General features: G+C 40.7%; 2 protein-coding genes across 4 annotated transcripts; one reads left to right on the top strand and one right to left on the bottom strand.

The window, feature by feature from the left end:
- Positions 1-1,847: 1,847 nt before the first annotated feature.
- On the top strand, positions 1,848-13,665 carry LCA5L (lebercilin LCA5 like). Its single transcript, XM_054628515.2, has 7 exons — positions 1,848-2,010; positions 4,784-5,298; positions 6,403-6,540; positions 8,272-8,365; positions 11,016-11,119; positions 11,406-11,523; positions 13,034-13,665. The coding sequence occupies exons 1-7, from the start codon at positions 1,848-1,850 to the stop codon at positions 13,663-13,665; spliced, it is 1,764 nt and encodes a 587-aa protein (XP_054484490.2).
- A 1,067-nt stretch (positions 13,666-14,732) lies between these two features.
- Positions 14,733-20,432, bottom strand: GET1 (guided entry of tail-anchored proteins factor 1). 3 transcript variants are annotated; one of them, XM_077193300.1, is made up of 6 exons: positions 20,242-20,381; positions 18,638-18,997; positions 18,385-18,550; positions 17,786-17,853; positions 16,421-16,535; positions 14,733-15,750 (listed from the first exon to the last, which is right to left on the bottom strand). In XM_077193300.1, exons 2-6 carry the CDS (start codon positions 18,773-18,775, stop codon positions 15,677-15,679), a joined length of 561 nt encoding a protein of 186 aa, XP_077049415.1. In that variant the 5' UTR covers positions 18,776-18,997; positions 20,242-20,381; the 3' UTR covers positions 14,733-15,676. The 3 variants fall into 3 exon arrangements, with proteins under 3 accessions (XP_077049415.1, XP_077027041.1, XP_054510610.1); XM_077170926.1 differs by having other exon boundaries at positions 18,638-19,085; positions 20,242-20,376; XM_054654635.2 differs by lacking the exon at positions 18,638-18,997 and having other exon boundaries at positions 20,242-20,432.
- Positions 20,433-20,458: the final 26 nt, after the last annotated feature.

Genomic DNA, 20,458 nt, shown 5'->3' with positions numbered 1-20,458 from the left:
TGAGGGGGTGCCAGGATGTGGGACTAGGTGCAGGATTTTGGGACACTGAGGGGACTGCAAAGATATGGGGCTGGGTATGGGATTTTGGGACATTGAGGAGGTGCCAGGACATGGGGCTGGGTCTGGGATTTTGGGACACTGAGGGGACTTCCAGGACATGGGACTGGTTTGGGGTTTTGGGACATCGAACGAGCTGCCAGGACATGGGGCTGGGTTTGGGATTCTGCATCCAGCTGGACACTGATGAGGTGCCAGGACATGTTCACCTTCAACACAGGAATTTGGCCCTAATAATTTTTATTCCTGTACCTTTTGAACATAAATTCTCCTGGAGTTTGTCCATTTCAGCCCCTGCTTCTTTGATTCTATTGCAGTAGCTTTCATTTCATGTCTGTTTCTTGTGCTTCACCTTTGGTTTTCCTGTCATCTCCTTCTCTATTTTATTTACTTCTCAACAGCTGCTCTGGATGAGCAGATTCAGGCCGCACTTTCCATCAAAACAAATTAATGCAGTAGGTTTAGGTTTCATTTTAGGTAATTTGCTTTAAAGACAATTTGCCTAAAAAGTGTTGGCAGTGCCAAATCAAATTTTAAGACAAATACAGATCTGTGAATCAACCTGGGCTTTGCTTAATGCTCAAAATATGATTTCTCATCTCTTGTGGGTTATTGCACTGCCTGAGATTTAGCAGGACTGTGGCATTCCTCAGTATTCCACAAGGAAAAACTGTTCATGCAAAGGAATTAAGAGTAATGAAACTGTTGTGATTCAGCCTAAAATGTTCTGTGCAATCCTGAATTACGTTTTTTAATTTTCTTTGGGAGCTATGTGATTCCCCTCTCCCATTTAAGAAATTTAATTTAAAATGAAATGCCAGCACCAAGTAAAAAAAACACAAAGGAGTTAAAGGGTCTAAGAAAATAGCTTCATATTTTGTTAGTGAAGGGGACGTATTAAAACCCATGTGAACTAAAACACCATTTTAACCCCCCTCAAATTTCCTTTGCACAGTTGCCATGCTCTTTTTAGACCCCCAAAATATACAACTTATCCTTCTACTGTGTAAGATTCTTTGTTTATAAATGAGTTTCAAGGGAGCAAAGATGAATTTCTCTGTGGCCCTGTTGTTGCTATGAGATGAATGTGACATTGCCACTCTCAAAACCTCCTATTAGCAAATATTTTCCTACTTTTCTACTTTTTTCCTCTTCTATGCAAGAAATAAAAGTTGGATTATCACTTTGGGTCCCAACATTTAACCTCTTTTGTGTTTTAATCTCGTTTTCAGCTATGTTTAGAACCTGATTCCTTTTCACAATTGTGGCTCAAGGCAAAACTTGCCTCCCCTCACCTGAAGTGGATTGGAACATAATAAGAAAATTGAATGGGCATCAAGCCATATCCCAAGAAAGGATTTTTACCAGAACTACAGTGTTTAAATAATTCTGCCAGGAGAATAAACTGACCTTGAACTTCCCAGTAGCCTCTGTAAGGAAAAAAAAAGAAAAAAAATGGGGGTAAAAAAAAAGAAAGAAAAATTTGCATAACAGTTATTCAGAAAGACCTAGAAAATTACTTAGAATTATTTATTTTATGCTAAATATATGGTTTTTACAAGCATATGAAAATAATTTTAGGTTCTTCTCTGTCCTCTACTTAGAGTGTTCATGTGGCAGCTAAGGTGGTGTTTGTGCTGTTTTTAAGGGATTAGTTAATTCTGTGATCTGATTTGCTGTCTAATTCTTGAAAAATGTGATTAATGATATTTTTATGACATGAAATACTGTGAAATCCCAGGTAGGGTGGTGACCTCTTGGAGAAGACACAATTGAACATTCACCCAGTGATGATTCCAAGAGCTTTTTCAGTGACTGACCCTGAAAGAGTCAGAGGAGGCAAATCCTTAGAAACACCAGGAACTGAAGAGAGGGAAACACAGAAAAAGGACAAGACAAGAAAGGAAAGAAAGAAATATGGACTATATGTCTATGCCCAAGGTGATAAAAAAGGTAAATTTGTTTTCTGGTAGTATGAGACTCTCTAAAGAAATGTCATTGTTCCCTTTCTTTGGCTTTTTTTTCTATAATTAGCAAGACAAGGACAGCAGTTTTTCAGTGAGAGGATTGGTATAATAAATATATAATATAATGTAATATAGTATAATATAATATAACATAATATAATATAATATAATATAATATAATATAATATAATATAATATATATAATATAACATAACATAATATATTACATGTAATATATTGTATATATAGTCTATAACCTATAATCCAATACTTATATTATATTATATTATATTATATTATATTATATTATGTATAAAATATATATAATAATTCTGTATATATAAATAATATATTTTATAGAAATATGTATTACAGATTTATAAATATATAGTATATAATATCTATTATCTATTATCTATTATCTATTATCTATTATCTATTATATATTATCTATTATCTATTATCTATTATATATTATATATTATATATTATATATTATATATTATATAATATCTATTATATATTATGTAATATCTATTGTATATTGTATATTGTATATTGTATTATATATTATATTATATTATATTATATTATATTATATTATATTATATTATATTATATATCATGTATTTTATAGATATGCTATATTATTTGTATATTACATACATTCTTTATATATAAAATATATATTTTATAAATTAATATATATATAAGTTTTATATATATAGATAATTTATGTATATAATAAATTCTATTTCAAACACCAGTAAGGGGAAGGAAGAGAAAGATTCCCTGCTGTGTTTTCCCACAATACTCAATGATCCAAAGGGAGAATCCCCTGGGATGTGGGAGTCCCTTGGCAATCCTCATTCCTCAGCTTTAACCCAAGGACCTGAAATGGCTCTGCCACATTTTGGTGTCTGACCATGCATCACCTGGCCAGTCTGAAAAAGCTTTTCTTGAGGAAAATGGGTAAAAAGAATACACAAAATTGTCAGTTTTGCCCAGAAAACAGCCATTCTGTGCCTAGCTGGGTCGTGGTGTATCCTTTGGGATGAATTTGTGCCTCAATGGAATGAGCATAGAGAAGGAAGATGGAAATGTACATGGAATTCATGCCACTCTTAACAGTCAGGAATCTCTCCATGTCTGCATCTTTTCCTATCTCAACCCTTCCTTTCCTAAATCCTTAAATCCTACATCACAAAAATGAGTGGAAAACCAGCAACCCTTTTCCTGCTGAGCTTCAAAATTTCATCTTGATTTACCAAAGCTACAAGATGGAAATCAATCCAAAAAATTCAGGACCAGTGATTGTCTCTGTTATAATCTCTGCTATTATATGCTGCAGTCAGGAAGTTTACTGGTATGAAAGTAGCAGAACAGAAAAAATAATGACATTTTTTAAATCCAGCTAGCAAAAAATCATTATTGACCTCTACCTGTGGTGGATAATTTATTGTATATATTTGTAAATGTTATATATAATTTGGATAAAGTGTTTCTTTTTGCTTGTCCGTGACTACTGGAAATGAAATACATTTTGCAGTACTTCTGACAGCTTTTGCAGAAAGGTATTTGCCCTTTTTTTCCATCCTCTCAGTCCTTTCTGGCAAAATAAAATTGCAAATACCTGTGTGACAATATTTGTGATCTTATTGCAGTTTTCCTGCAGTGGAATTGTGTTGCAGAAAATATTGGATTCAACAGAAATTCTTGGAAAGATCTGTCTTTTTTATTCTGGTGTTTTTTTAAGTCAGGACCTTGCCTGTTTTATCCATAAAATATGAGGTGATCTATAAATTATAATAAACTTTTAATCAAAATACTGCCTGAAATGCCACGAGAGCTGTAGTGAAACTGAATATATGCCTGAAAAAGGGGAACACACTCAGATTTACAATCTTTAATATTTTTAAATTTTAATCCTGCTTCAGGAAAAGCAAATGAGAGTAATTCAGCCAGAATCCTGGCCATAAGGAGAGGCAAATTGACAGCAACACACTGAGAAGTAGCACATTAATGTATTTTTAATTGCTGTTTAAAAGCCACATAGCTGCACACCTGTTCTGTGCAATGAGCATTTAAGGTTTATTTAAAAATGTAGTTGAATTCAAAGCTGACTGGAAAGCTGTAGAAAACTGGTTAGAAATCCCAGCTGCAGGGATTTGGACAATGTGCTGTAGGGAGCATGTTGGTTTTTGAGTCCTTGCAGACCTGTAAATTACTCTGTTGTTTTTTGGTGGTTGGTTGTTTTTATTTTTTATCATGCACCCATTCAAGGTATAGATTTTGATGGGTTGAATTGGGTTCATCAGGTTGTGGCTACCTTAGTGAAGTGCATGATTTAAAGGAAGAAAATTGATTTCCATGGATTGAAAATTGATTTCTGTTGATTTATTTCCATTGGCTGCTAGCTGTGGTCTGCTGCAGCCACAAAAAGACACAGAGATATAAAATATTGAATGCATTTATCTGTGAATCATTTGAATCACACAATCCTAGAATAGTTTGGGTTGGAAGGGACTTTAAAGATCATCTTGTTCCACCCCTTGCCATGGGCAGGAAACCTTCCCCTAGACCAGGCTGCTCATTGAACATCAGAATTTTGGGGCATTTTGTGAAGAAACCACAATTCTGTAGTTGGATGAGCAGTTTAGGAGTAGTAGTTAATTAGCAGTAGGAGTTTATGTGAGCAGAAAAAGCACACATTGATTGGTTGGTCTCCAATAATTTCTGTCTCTCTGATCTCAATGCAGGAGGGAAGAAGTGGCCAGCTGCAAACACCTCCAACCTGAACTCCTCCTTCTCACCCCTGCAGAGCGGGGCGGCTCACCAGGAAAAAAACGCCACTGCCCAGCGAATATCCTCAGCCAGGATCCACAAAATCAAGGAGCTGAAGAACGAAATATTCGACCTGCGAAAGAAAATCGAGACCTCGACCTTGGAGAACCTGGCTTTGAGAGAGCTGAACCGGCGGCACACCAGGGCCATCGAAAGGTACAGCAACGCAGAGAGCCACCTGCAGGAGCTGCTGGCAGGGCACCGCGGCGACATGAGGGAGCTCAGGAGCCTCCTGAAAATGTCCCAGGCCGCCCAGAAAAACACAGCCAGGGAGCTGAAAAAAGTTGAAGCGGACCTGAGGAGAACTAAAGGTGATCTGAAGGCTTTGGCCGTGCTGTCGGAGGACAAAGCTCTGGCAGAGAAGGAGGAACTGAATCGCAGGTTGTCAGTCCTTAATGAAACGTTGGAGGCAAAGGATGAGAGGATACAGGTAATGCCTGCAGATTGTTGTGTTTGTGGAGTGTAGGGTCACAGAATATCCTAAATTGGGAGGGAATCACAAGGATCATCGAGCAGGAGAGGTTTCAGGGCAGGAATAGTGGAAAAGTTTTGGCTGCTTCTCAGATGAATGATTCTGATATCATCCTGTAACACTGGATGCTGTTTAATCCAGTGCTCTCCTGAGCGTAAGGAAGTTCAAGAGGAGATAATTCATCTCCTTTTAGTGGCTCATGTTTCTTCACTCTCACTGACCCCAGCACAAAAAAGATAGGAACACAATTTTTATTACAAAACTGGAAGAGTGAAATTTCCGTGGTCCTCCAGGAATTCATTTCTATTTCCTATGGGGTCTGTTTAAATAAAGAGCCAGGAAATCTTAAGAGAAACTGTAAATATGAACAGCTGAATTCAGACTCTCTTTTAAAAACTTTCTGTTTGCCAAGTCTGAGGAGCTATAAAATCACACAGGGTTGGGTGTCCACCTGATACTTTTAGGAACTGGAATTCCAGTGCATGGCCCTGGGTTCTTAAGATAACGAACCCAATAAATCACCAAATTTTCATTTACACTAAGCCTCCTTATTCTGCTGCAGTTCATAGGCCTGTGTGAGTAGAAAGCCTTAACATTTCTCAAAGATAGTTGTATTCATTAATCCATCAGAAAGGTAATGTACAGACTTATTTTTATGATTGAATGCCAAAACCTTTTCTTTTGTTTAGTGGAAATAGGTTCAAAACAATTTTTCCTCTTACTTTGAAATTAATTTTTCAGATACTTCAGTATACTTTCATGTATTGTTTACAATAGATGAATATTGTTTACAATACATACAATACTTTATCATATTATTTACATTGCTATATGTATTATTTATATTACTATAAATAAAGAAATACTATTACATTACTATTATATACTATATAGTACTATAATATTATTTATATTACTATAATTAGAATATAAAAACTGTTATTATATATAATTATGAGTTCTAAATTTCCTTATATTAGCACACTTATATTTTAAATCTGTCAAGAACTGAAGTTTCCCAGCTGTCCCACTGAGAATGGTAAAATCTGTCCCTTTTTTAAGAGTCTGGAAATGCAGCTGAAGCTGAACAGCAGCACCTTTAGTCGTCAGCTGGCAAGTGAGAGCAGAAAACTCCTGGAAGCTACAATGACCACAAAGAACTTGCTAATGGAAATTAACATTGTTCACCAAAAAATTAAGGTATTCCAGATTTTATCCAGGTTTCTGTCTCCACAGGAAAATTCAAGTATTTAATGTTACCTATTCCTTCTTTTTATTTTTTATTTTGCTTTTTCCTTATTTTGCTTTTATTTTTCTTCCTTTTTGTTTAATTTTGCTTTTTTTACAGTATTTACTCACAGAATTTGCCTTTCTGCTTGAGTCTACAATCTACTAAAAAAGCCAGAAATGTTAAATCCTGTCATCATTGTGGGACTATTTGTTAGAAGCAGGACAATAACAAATTGAAAGAGAGATTAATGCATCAGAAGTTGAACCAAAATCCACACCAATGTGTTGCCATTTTTTGCCAGATTTGGGTCAGAGATATTCATCTACTCATTTTAATGAGCTCCCTCACAGAAACAAGTCAGAATGAGCCAAATATCACAACCTGCAAAACTAGAGTTTAGGAAGAAGACCCATTAAAATGTTTCAAGAGTTTACCTAAATTCCAGTTTCATTTTTAGACAAATGAGTTTGGGATCAATAGGTCCAGTTCAGCACTTTTTGTAATGCTTGTAAATCAAACATACAGAAAAACTAAATGGATTTAAAGCAAAAACTGCCAGGAATGGGATGCCACATGAGTTGCAATGAAGAAAATCTTCCAGAAAACATTCCAGAAAACCTGGAACCCCTTGTGGCTTTTTCATAACTGTGCTTGTAACACAGTTAAAATGCACTTATTTCTATATTTCTGTGCCAAGGTGATCCCACTGGGGAGCTTTCTCTTCCTAAATGAAATCAAATATCTGTGGAAGATGTTGTTTGTTAAGGGGAGATTTCCCAGACATTGTGAAGGGCAGGACAGGCAGTTCCTGGGGGTTCATGGAGGTTGGGATTTCTGCACAGGGGTGTTGTTTATCCCTCTTCCCTGTGCAGCAGGTGCAGAAATTTCCTCCTGGTACTTGGCTGAGCTTTTGCCATGTCAGAGTCTGATCTCCTCCTGGACATGCAGATCTGGGAGATGGGAACAGTTATAATCTCAGGAACACTAATACAAAACTGTCCCAAAATGCAAATTATTCCAAATTATTCTCACCTTAACTCTTCTCTAAAGTAGTTCTGTTTCATCTCTTTTCCACAGTTTTCTGTGTATCCAGGTCTCTGAATTTTCCATTTAGATCCACAAAATCTTCTATTGATTTACCACAAAGGAGACCAGACATGATTATCAACCTTATTTGTGTGCCAGAACAGAGTTTATCCTTACAAATCCATAGTTTTATGTACCTATCTTATTTCAGGCCATTCCACTTCCAGGATAACTTGTAATTTTCCCAAATAAATTAATTTTTCCCATTGAAAAAAATAGTGGGAGTGGGACTGAGTCAGTGGGACTGACTGATTCTTACTGAGTGGTGAGAGTGTAACTGAGATCTGTCTTCTGTGTTTAAGGAAGATTTCATTAAGGAAAGAGGAATCTTGCTAAATAAATGTTAAAATGTGCCTCAGGAGTTCATGTCACCACCAGAGCAACAGGTTGTGAAGCAACTGAGCATATGATAAGGGCACTGAGGACATAATTTTTTTTTTTTAATCAACAAAATAGGAAGTAAAAGCAAAATATATTTATTCTGGAAAAAAAGTAAATGACAAAGACCACGTGAGTCTGGCAAAAGGTGAAATCCCTGAGGGGTTAAAAATTAAGCAGGTAAAAATAAATTTTTAATGCATTTTAGAAGCTTAATAGCGTTTTTTTCTTCTTAGGAGAAGGATCGGCAGCTTTACGTACAGAATATTTATGCAAATCGGATGCCAAAAGCCCTGAGGGACAGAAGTGATTGGGTTCCTAATGACCAAAGTATGTCTGTAACCATCTCCTTCTCTTGTTTAGTGAAGTGACACTTCTAGTGTTTTAAAACTGGGAGGTTTACTCCAAATTAAATGCCAAAGTAGTGCTTTTGTGTGGGCTGAAAAGGTGAAAAGCTTCGGGAAGTTTAAAGGTTTGAATGATAGAAAAGAGCAACATAAATTAAGTTCTACCAAGGAAGAAAGAGCTCTTTAGTGAAGAATATTTCTTTCACATGGATGCTCATAGATATTGGGGAGAAATATCTGTTCCATGCAGTCTTGGCTGTGCAGCATTCCAAGGGCAGCTGCCTGGAGTAGGATTCAGCTGATTAAAACCAACCAGAGCTGTTTGAGGTGCCCCAGTTTGCCTCCACTACATCCAGAGTTTGGGATGGGATGATCTAAACATGGACTTCCCTCTTGAAAACACTGATCAGGTATTGCTGCTCCTAAAGTGAAGCAGAAATCAGGACTTCCTGCATGTGGGTACCAAAGAGCCCTTAGCAAACCTGTCTGCTGGAAATGCTGCCCCCAGAATTCCTCAAATCATGGCAGAAATACAAAATCTTACCACACTCAGTTGTTTATTTCTTTCCTCTTCGTTGCCTTTGCAAACCCATTAACTCTGCCTAAACCACCAGTGAACTACAGGGAAAAGATTGGTAATTCAAGGTGTAAAACTAAGGAAAACACAAATCCCTGGTTCTCATCCCAAGTCAGACACATTTTTTATGAAACTCTGAATTCCTGTTTTAGTTACACCACATAAATACTTTTTTTTTTATTTTATTTTACTCACATATGACCTTGTATTCAATAGAAATTGAATTTTGCTATTCAGTTATGGTACTTGAACCACTGTTATTATTTAAATTCTTGTTTCCTTTAAGTGAGAAAAGGGAGCTTAGTTGGAGAGACAAATGATATTTTGTAATGAAAAACTTCCAAGCAAAGTTGCCCAATCCTCTGGAATTTTTTTAGAAAAATATTTCGTTCTTTGCCAGTTCACGGATTTGGAAACCCAGAGCTGGAATTGCTGACAATTTGTTTTCCTTTTCACTATTGACTTGAATTTTCCTTTAGCAGATTTCTAAAGAGTTGCCTCCTCAGGTCATTCTTTTCTAGTTGACGTTCACAAAAGTTTTTTTTAGCCAGCAGTTAATTTAGAGCTGGGTTTTTTAACACTGCTGATAAATGGCTGGAAGGAGGCTCCCTTCGGTGTCCGGGAAGCTCTGTCTGTGCTCGTAACTTGAATGGATTTTTTTGATGGAGCCTTGGCTTGCGCGGCTCCGGCCGCTCACCTGGAGGGGCAGCGCCCCCTGGTCCCGGTGCCGGGGAACTCCCGGCTGGAAAAGCTCCCGGAGCTCAGTGAATTCCTCCTGCATCGCCAGAGTCCCTCCAGGCTGGTCACCAGCGTCCCTTTCACCGCCCTGCTGCCAGCACCCGCAGGGAACCATTTTTGTGCGGTTTTATGCGTTTTATCCTTTGATTTCTGAGCTCAAAATTGGGAATAAGGTCCCATTTTTGCTGCTCTGGTGGCAACAATTTTCTCAGCTGCTATGCTCGTGTCAAAATGATTCCAATAATAAAGGAACAATATACTCATCTTCTCCATCTTATATCCATATTTCTCTGGACATCTCATTCAGTCACTCCCTTGGAATTGAGAGGAACAGTGGATTTGTCTTTACAAACAAGCTGTGGGTCTGCTGGTAGATAAAACCAGCACTGGGAGATAAAAGAAACAACGGGAAGGATTCCACTGATTGATGAATGGAAAAAGATCTTTGCTTTTACAAATAAACTTTAGGTTTGCTAACAAACGAAATTAGACATTGAAAGATGAAACAATGAGGAAGAAAAACCCTGATTTCCACAAGAATTAAAAATGAAAAGGGAGGGTTATACATTAGAGGGAAATCTCTGGTGTCAGGCATTCTGGGCAGTCTGTACCTCTCAAGTACTCAGCCAATGGGGAAAGAGAGAAGGGAAATGCAGCCGGGAAATTGGGATAACAAGGAGGCTGCATCCTCCAAAAATTGGAGAGATCCCAGGGGAATGGCCCATGGCCTCTCCCTTTATTCCAATAAAGCCAGAAAGGACTGCTCTGTCTCCTTTTTGGACATAAACCTCTGGTGTTTGTGGATTAATTTTCCTAATAGAATCTCTTCCAAAGACCACTGATATTTCAAACAGTGTGGAGCATTTCCCATGAGCTGGGTTCCATAAAGATCCAAATTTAGGAAACTGAACTCAGGTTTCATATCAGACCTCTCAAATTTACACTAGAATGGAACCAAGAATCAAGCCCATGCAGGCTCTGGGGCATAGACACACTTGTCTGACTTTACATGTTCTATCTGAAAATATACCTAGTAGTATATTTTATATGTCTATATATTTATGTATATACTTATGTTTAGGATGCACTGATGTACAAGGCTCATAAATCCAGGTTTGTGTCCAGTTTCAGCATTTACAGATTCAGCAGAACAAAATATTTCTTTTTTTAGGGGCATTAAGATATGCATTAAAAAAAAGGGAAATGAAAATTCTTGGTCACATAGCAGTATATTGTCAGTTGTCAGAGGTATATTTTATTTATATCAACAACCTAATTCAGAAATAATTGTATTGCTAATGTTTGTCCCATTCAACAGGTCTGAGAGTAAACAGATCAGTGCAAGTAGATAAAGAGAGTTTTAGAGAACTGCTGCTGTCTCAGCACCAGGAAACAGAAAAAAATCCAATCCAGCTAAAAAAGGTGGGAAAGATCTGGATCCAAATCCAATCCCCTGTTTAAACTCTCAGCTAAGCTGCATTTTATTCCCTAAGTTGCAGTAATATGCCTGCATAACCTGATCCATCATCTAGGATGAGGATTTTGCATGAGTGTGATTACAGTACAGAAATAATGCTGTGGTGCAAAATATAATGTAACAACAATAGAAATTACTAATCTTTTTGTAAGTATTGCACTGACTGTGTTCTTTTAAAAGTCACTAAACAAGCATTCCCTCATTATTTTTACCTTTAATTGCCCATTTTAGGAGAACAAAGATAAGGGTGGAGAAGGTAAAGCAAAGGAAGTGTGCTCAGATGCCCAGGGTAAAAAAGAAAAGCAAATAACCAAGAAAGTGCCAGAAACTTCAAACAGGACACACAGAGGTAGGTTTAATGTTTCTCTCAGAAATTCACCTGGACTTTGCAAATTACCAGAAGTTCTGGTAATTTATGTGGTTCTGAGAGCCCTTCACTGGCACCTGGCTGACATGAACTGGTTCCAAATGATGAATGAGGTGTCACTGAAAACACAGAATTGTCTGGGCTGGAAAATGCAGCTGCTGGTGGTGCTGCACTGAGAGCAGAGCTGCTCTGCAGGATGGGGCATCTCCACCCTGCTGATCTTCCTAAAGCTCAGCGTGGTAAAAATTCAGTGTTCTGTCTGTAACAGGATAATTAACAGTGTTAATCCACACTAATCAAACACTGATCTCAGAGCTGGCAATCTTCATCACTGATGTGAACCTATTTCCATGGCTGGAAAAGGACTGTGAGGGCTGGGAGCAGTTCCTCATTAGTGATCCCTGGAAAGAGATTTTATGGAAATCTCAGCCACTGTGTTCTCATGGAAAAGTTACATGCAAGGAACTCATCTGTAAACATCTCTGTTCTGAAGAAGTTCTATAGAACAGAGGAGAGAAAAAGCCACTGCTGTTCCCTCATTCATGTTTTTCTTTCTAGAAACATTCCTGTTACTTCCTTTAAGGCTTTTAGGAAAAGAAAAGGTCTGAGTGCCACCATTCTAAACATGTCCCAAGTGGCAGGAGACCTCCAGGTCACACATTTGCCCAGGTGGAGCAGGTGATGCCAGGTCCCAACCCTGTAACCTGGCATGAGTTAACTCCTGAGGTTTGTGCTCTGCCTTTTCAGCCTGCAGCCTTTCCAGAGCCCCCCAGACAGCCAAAATCAGCCCTTGGCTTAAAATGCCCTTTTAAAAGTGACAGAAAACCCAGGTCTTACAATGCTCCCTCTGAATAATCTGTGGAATCTGAGCTTCTCTCACTGATAGCAGATTTTTATTGAAGCCTTACTTGGCTTCCTTAGTTCCTGCAAGTTCTTATTTCCCCTTTAAGCTTGGATTAAGTCTCAGTTTGGGGGTACTCTGTGAGCCTCTGTAGGGCACAGGACCCCATTACAAGTCATTCCCTGCACAGTAAATGGCATTTCTGCACACACATTCCTTTTCCTGCTGAAAAGTGGAGCCCCCTCATTTCCAGGTGAGAGTTCCTGTATATTCTGCTCCACACAAGCAACTCTGTTGTGAATTAAGTTCCACTTAAAAACCAGAAAGTGACAATTAAAAGTTCAGATCTCACCTGGTTTCTCTGGTGCATTGTACGTGACTTTTCTGTATTTAGCCATTGCTGTACATAATGGCAGCTAAATCCATTTAACTAAATTCAACACCATGAAAAAAAGTAAAAATAAAGATACTAACCTGGATTCAGTGGCAGAATTACATTCTTTAAATCTTTCCCCATGCTGTTGGATTTATTATAGATGGTATTTGAAATACCATCAATAACAAGAATTGAAGCAGTGAAATAAGGATGTGATACTTGCTCTTTTTGAAGCTTCATAACTCCTCATGTTCTTAAACCCTACAATATTTCAGGGGGCAAACTGCTGATGGAAGAATGCAAATTTTCAGAATTTATTAAAGAAATGGAAAAAGAGACAGAGGTTCTTAAACAGGAGTTGAAAACTCTGATGAAATCTGAACGAAGTCCTCAAAGAGTAAAAAAGAACAATCAAGAGGGAGAGGCAGTGGAAGAGGTTGAAAAAGAAGAGAAAAAAACCCATGAGCAGCAAAAGAAGAAAGCCAGGAGTGAAGGTCCAAGTCCAAGCAAAGACCCCACCAGGCTGAAAAAAAAATACATCTTCTCAGGGGCTGTTGAGAATTTACACCAAGGGCTCCACACTTCAGGTGCCAAAAGCAAAGCAGGATTTGGGAAAAGCTGCCTGAGCAGCCAGAGACAGGCAGGGCAGAGCTGCAGTGGCACTGCTGTGCCCAGGGGGAAAATCTCCTTTGGGGCTTATGAGCCTTCCTTTGGGCAAACCCCCCCGGGCTGGCAGGACAGCAGCTCTGCAGTGGAAGGAGCAGCTGATGGAGGAGCAGCTCTCTGGGGAGGAATGTTTGCAGGGAGGAAACTCCTGGAGTTCCAGCAGCACAAGGGTGAAGGCAGGCAAGTGAGGGGGGCAAGGCAAACCCCAAACTCCATGCCAGGCTCCAACTCTCCTCGTTAAAACCAGCTCCAGTTACTCCACACTTACTCCTCCTAGCTTACCTTTAGAAAGTTTAAACATTCACATTGTTACAAAGCAAATCTTTTCCTTTCATTCAATGTTTATTAAACCTTACAAGCACTGGCAATTGCTCTCCATGATTTTTTCCAAAACAATCCAATCAGCTGTCACAAAAACCACATTCTGTGCTTGGTGTGTATCCACAAAAATATGTTACACTAAGAATTGCCTATCATTTTTACCTGTTACCAGGTAAAATTTAGTCCTTGTTTAGGAACTTGCAGGTTGTTGCATTCCCAAGGAGCTGGAATTTGGGAGCTGGGTGTTTGTCACTTGCTGACATGAGCACCCAGCTTTCATAAGGTTCACTGCTGGGTGAGCACCAACAATGCAATAAAAGAAAACACTTTTTTAGTTCCTTCACTCCCCAAACAGCTTCCAGAATTCACAGATAATAAAAATCATTTGCTCCTACATTGTTTTCACGAGCATTAGAAACCTCTAAAGCCTCATTCTTTCCCTCTGTTGGAACTTATCAAAGCAGTTTGCCTGGTAACTTCCCCAGCTGCCATGCAGAGATGAATGTGCAAGAGCAAAGCATTGTTTTGGAGAAGTCAGGCATAGCCAGTCCCCAAAAAGCCTCTAAAAATCCTTGTTTAAGGTTATGTAAGCGAGGGGGAGGATTGGGGTTTGTTCCTCACACTAATTTATTAAATACTTGCTAAATTCAAGTGAAGGTTGGAAAAATTAGGGGCATTCTGTTAATTTTTAAAGGCAGTTGCACTTTAAAAAATGTCCAAAATTACACTACAAAAGTTTTATTAAAGATGACAAAGACATTCAGAGCTGAACCTGTTGCAGCAACATTTCAAATAATTAAAAAAATTATTTAGTTGAGTTGCTTCAAACAATATTTCCTTATGCACAAAGACAGGGGCTGTTGCTTTGGCATGGATTTTGGTGAGTTTGGGGTTTGTTTTGTCATTTTGGGTTTGTTTATTTGGGGTTTTTGTGGGTTGTTTAGGAAAGCTGCAGTTAACATTAAAAAGAGATGAAAAAACCTAAGATGGGTTGAAAAGCTTTATTTCCTTAATAAAATCACAATTTTACATAACATTCAATCACAATATTTTTTCCTTGATATTTATTTTCATGTAGGCTAAATGCAATTCCTAATATAAAATCCCAATTTTTAAATTAACATTAAAACAAATAAACAAAAATATTGAATCCATATATATATATACACACAACACAACCTGACCTTTTGAACAATTTTGGAGGGGTCCTGGCCCCTTCCTTCCCTTCCTGCAGGGAGGAAAAGGCCCTGGAATAGCAGAGGGGTCATTCCTGTGGGAATTCCAGAGTGAGAAGCTCCATCAGCATCCCCCCTGCAGGAACAACACTGTTTTCTGCTTCACTGAGAGCAGCCTGTGCTTGGCAGCTGAAAAAAAACCTCTTTGAGAGATAAAAATCTTGATTTAACTCATCTATTTTTTTAGAAGAGTTCAAGAATATTCTGATTTCAGGGTAAAAAATCCAAAGGAAATTCTCTTTTGGCCCAAGTCAAGCAAACAACCTCTGCCTGTGCACCCCCCAACATGATCCCACCTCAGGGTGAAGCTTCCACATTTCACAGCAAAGGAACAGCCAAGCTCCCAAATTAATCCCTAAAGCCAGCACATTTCCAATTTAAAACCACAAATCCAACACTTTTAGATGTTGCTGACAACAGGCCATGACAAAACCTTATGGTTCTGCCATGACTAAACCCAAAATGAGGTTTTATAATAACCAGCAGTGCTGTTCTTTCCAAAATGAAAGACAAACTCTGGGAGAAGTGAAACCAAAAGAATCCAAAGGACTGAGAGATATCCAACTGGAGTAACAAGGACTGTCTCAGACCTTGTCTCATGAAAGATAACTGTCCCTTTTTTTTTTTTTAATTAATTAATTTAAACCAGTGATGATGTAAATGCAGCTGGGGAGTCCCTGGCTTGCTGGGATTCCTTCAGCTGAAGGGGTGCAGCATGATGGCTACAACCTTATTGCAGACCACCAGCCAGCAGGTGATTCCCACACCTCCTGCAAAAGAGGGAGAAAGCACAATTGAAGTTGTTGGATCAATAACTCTGAGGAACCTGTGCAGCTGCAAACAACCTTGGAAGTGTAAAAAATTAAATTCAGAACTCATGAGGCCAACAGGAACGAAAATCTTTGTATACAAAAGGGAGATACAAGAGTTGGGAGGAAAATCAGTGCTGGTTGCAAAAAATTCTGGATTGTCTTGGGAAAAGAGCACCAAATACACAAATAAGAGCTCAAGTGTGGTGAGTGCACCCCAGAGCTAAAACCATCTGCTACAGACCCAAGAGAAAATATCTCATTTTAAGGCCTGGCAGAATGCTTTGCTTGAACCTAAATTCAGGATTTGAGAGATGTAAAAAGTAAATGTCCTCTGAAATTGAAATCAGTTGTTTTGTAAGCACATAGCAATTCATAGCACACCTGTGAAGAAAACTCCCTTTTGGGTGATTTTCTAATTTAAATCTTCCCCAGGATCTATTCAATACAGAGAAGGGCAATGCTCTGTTTGGGTGGAAATAAAAATGATCAAATTCCACGAGCACTTCAAGAAACCAGAACCACACATGGAAGAGCTGCTGAAAGACTTGAAGCTGTGCTCTGGGAGTCAGGGAAGCAGCTGCAGTTAATCCCTGGATGCTCTGGGGATTGGCCATGTCCCTTTCCTCACCTGCCACTCCTGTAGGGAAGGCCACCAGGCGCTCCAGGGGAGCCAACCACTTGCTTGGAAGCACGGTGACAGGCTCAGAGTAGTACTTCCAGATCAGAGAGATCATCAGGGCAGCCTGGAATGGGAATGCTTTTATCACTTTGGATAATAACACACACCAAATACATTCCCAGTGCTATCTGGAATTGTTCCTTTGGTATCTTCAAAATATTTTTAGATTTTGTATGACCTTACATTTATACACAGTATTAGGAGGTTGCAGGGGGATCTTTCTTTCAAGATCCTCTTTTCAATCCAGCAGAGTCAAACACAGTCATAGCATTTGTTAAAATTCTGATGACCCTTTTTAGCCTGAATTTTTGCCTACAAGGAGTTCAACTCATTTTAACAGTCCCCTGAGGAAATCTTCAGGCTGAGCACTGCCATCCTTGTTTAGCAAATTCTTTGGCATCAGTCAGAACTACTCAGACAATCTGATGAGGCACCATAGGGAAATGTGTGGCAGCTGGAGGTGCAGAATTGCATCCTCAGCAGAAGTGTGTTTTGGTTTCAAAGCCAGAATTATATTTACATATAGCAGAACCTTCCTTGATTTGGGGCCATATATTAAAAAAAAACCCCAGTGATTAAAGAGCTAAGACAAACTCCAATCTTGTCCCCTCAAAACCACAAACACAGAGTTAAGATGAAAGTTAAACTCCTTCCATCCTCAACTACCAGAATGTATTCATCATTTCCCTTTCAGTTCCAGAAACTCTTTCTGTCTGCCAAGCTCTGTGTCCTTGGAATCACAGAATGGCTTGGGCTGGAAGGAATTTAAAGATCCTCCAGTGCCACCCCTGCCACGGCAGGGACACCTCCCACTGTCCCAGGCTGCTCCAGCCCCAGTGTCCAGCCTGGCCTTGGGCACTGCCAGGGATCCAGGGGCAGCCACAGCTGCTCTGGGCACCCTGTGCCAGGGCCTGCCCACCCTCACAGAGAAGAATTTCTTCTTCATATCTGATCTAAACCTGTAATGTTTCAGTGTGAAGCCATTCCCTGGGTGCTGTCCCTGCATGCCCTGGAAATTGTCTCTCTCCAGCTTTCCTGGGGCTCCTGCAGGCCCTGCAAGGCCACCCTGAGCTCAGCCCAAAGCTTCTCCTGTGCAGGTGAACAATCCCAGCTGTGCCAGCCTTTCCTCCCAGCAGAGCTGCTCCATCCCTCTGCCCATCCTGGAGCCTCCTCTGGGCTCTCTGCAGCAGCTCCAGCTCCTCCCTGGGCTGGAGGAGCCCTGAGTGACCAGATACAGGCCAATAAAGCAGGAGAGAATTGTAACACTACTGAGCATTTGGGTTAAGTTGCATCCATAACAAAATATTGACTTACCTGCAATATGTAGAATACAATATTTATAACCCACTTTATTTTGGCCAATTGGGCAGTTCGTGCTTTCACTGTTATAGAAAAAGAAAATATTAGTTTCCATTGCTTATAATAATGAATTATAATGACATTAAATTAGTAATTCTTTAATATTTCACTCTTTAAGGCTGGACATTACCCTGTTTAAAAATCTCTTTCCAAATGATTTATAGCTATATTAAAAACACCCTTTTACAACAAACTGCCAGCTCTGTATCACACTGTAATTTCTACCTTGACTTCTCAAAACAGGATTCAGTGATGGGCAACACTGAGAAAGAATAAAAAATTACACAGTGAAGCCCAGGAAATTCCTGGAAAGACACAGGTAAGATTTTCAAATAGTTTAAAGAGGAAAAAAAAAGGAGAGGGAGAGAGAGAAAGAAAGAGAGAAAGAGAGGAGAGGAAAAAGGGAAAGAAAGGGGAGGAGGGGAGGAAAGGAAAGAGGAAAGAGGGAAGGCAAGTTTGAAGGATAAATACTTAAAGCTGAAAATGCTCTTGGCAGCTTTTCAGAAACAGAAGATGTTTTTCCTCTGGCTGCAGGAGCAGCCATGGCACTGTACCGTGGGTTTTGAGCTTGTCTGTCATTTTGTTGATCTTCCTCTCCAGCCGGGCATATCTGGCAAACTCGTCCATCATGCTGATGGTGGCAAGCTCCTGCTTCATGGTCTGGATCTCAGCTCTCATCTGGGACTCCTGCTCTGCATCCTTCTGCAGCAGCCTGGATATCTGAGAAGTGAAGGAAATGATCAATTCCTGGTCCAGGATCCCACTGATTTGCTTTAGTGTGTATAAAGTATGATCTCAAAAGCTTGCCATAGAAAAGGCCCTTTCATTGAGATGCAGGAAATCCTTGGGTGACAGGAGAACAAGTGACAAGATGACATGAAACAGCCTCAAGCTGGACTCAATGATCTTGAAGGTTTTTTCCAGTTTAAATGATTCTGTGATCATTTCCAGCTCCAGCAGCCAAGTATTCCAACATTTTCTCCCTTCCTTTTACTTTCCTAATTTCTTTTCTTGAGGCACCACCTGCTTGTCGGTTCATGAACTCTGTTTGCCATAGAAATGCAGGCACAAAAGGACACAAAATCTTTTTCTTGCTGTTCCTTAGCAAATCTTCCAGCTTCCCCAAGACACATGTAATTTATTTCCCCATGGATGCTGTTCTCAGGCCTGCAGACAGTGAGAGCATTAACACCATCTTCAGTCTCAAACCACAGCAGAAGGCTGAGCAGAGATCTTCAGAGAATCTTAGAATATCCTAAGTTGGAAAGGACCCACAAGGAATTGAGTCCCAGCCCTGTCTCTGCCCAAACCCCCCAAAATCCCCCCCCTGGGCATCCCTGTCCAAAGGCTCCTGGAGCTCTGGCAGCCTCGGGGCCGTGCCCATTCCCTGGGCAGTGCCCAGCACCCTCTGGGGGAAGAACCTTTCCCTAAATCCAACCTAAATCCCTCCTGGCCCAGCTGCAGCTGCTCCCTGGGTGCTGTCCCTGTGCCAGAGCAGAGATTGGAGCTGTCCCTCGGGAGGAGCTGCAGATCCCAATCTCAGCCTCCTCCAGACTGAAGGAACCAAATGCCCTCAGCCTCTCCTCAAATGGCTCTTTCATCACTCATCTCTAGCAACACTGAGTTCAGCTTCCCAAACTGCTGACGGTGATTTAGGGTTTAAAGGATTTTTGTCCATTTTGAACAATGCACACTGATCTCTGTGCCAGTGAAGTTATTTCCACGGCAGAGCAGATCTACAGGGATTTCAGCATCTTTGTACACATGTGAGTTTATCTGGCAGTCACAGAATTTATTTGTCCTCAATTCCATTATCCACGCTTCCACAGGAATGCTTCAGATCAGAACAGGGGCACCCTGATCAGATTATTGAGATTTATTCCTACAGTGACTTAACTCCTTAATCTCCGTATCCACTGATCTCCCATCTCAACAATGGGCACGTCCATCTGTTGAAAACACGCAAGACTGAGCAAAGCTGTCCTTCCTACCCCAAAAACTGGGAAGCTGTGGCTGCCCCATCCCTGGAGGAGTTCAGGAGCAGCCAGGACGGGGCTCTGAGCAGCCAAGCCCGCGGGAAGGATCCCTGCCCACGGCAGGGGGGTGGGAACGGATCATCCTTAAGGTTCCTTCCAGCGCAAACCATTCCATGATTCCGCGATGCATCCCAAGGGCCGGAGGCTCAGGAGCACCACTGAACACAGCGGTAACTCATCCCGCAGAAACCGGGGCTACGCTCCAGCACCTCCAGCACCAGCTTCTCTTCTGCAAGGCCAGCAGCACGACCAGACCCCGCCCGTCCCCGCCGGGACCCCGGCACCGCTCCGCCCTGTGCTGGGAGAACCCCTTAACGCCCCGCCGGCTCCCTTCCCAGCCATCCTCCCGTTTCCCCCACCGGCGCCATCACTCACGAGGGAGGAGCAGGAGGGCAGCAGGATTTTGAGCGCGTTGCAGAGGAACACGGCGCTGAGCACCAGCAGCCAGGCGCCGCTCTCCGCCATGGGGCCCGCGCCGCCGCCGCCGCCGCCTCACAGCGCCGGCCTGAGGGCAGGCGGGGTCGCGCGCGCGGGGCACGTGAGGCGGGCGGGCCAATGGGGAGGCGGTGCGCTCGGGCGGGGCGGGGCGCGC

This window comes from Agelaius phoeniceus, chromosome 2, assembly GCF_051311805.1.
Source record: "Agelaius phoeniceus isolate bAgePho1 chromosome 2, bAgePho1.hap1, whole genome shotgun sequence".
Classification (NCBI taxonomy): domain Eukaryota; kingdom Metazoa; phylum Chordata; class Aves; order Passeriformes; family Icteridae; genus Agelaius; species Agelaius phoeniceus.
The sequence above is the reverse complement of the archived record's forward strand: the minus strand, read 5'-3'. Positions and strand labels throughout refer to the sequence as shown.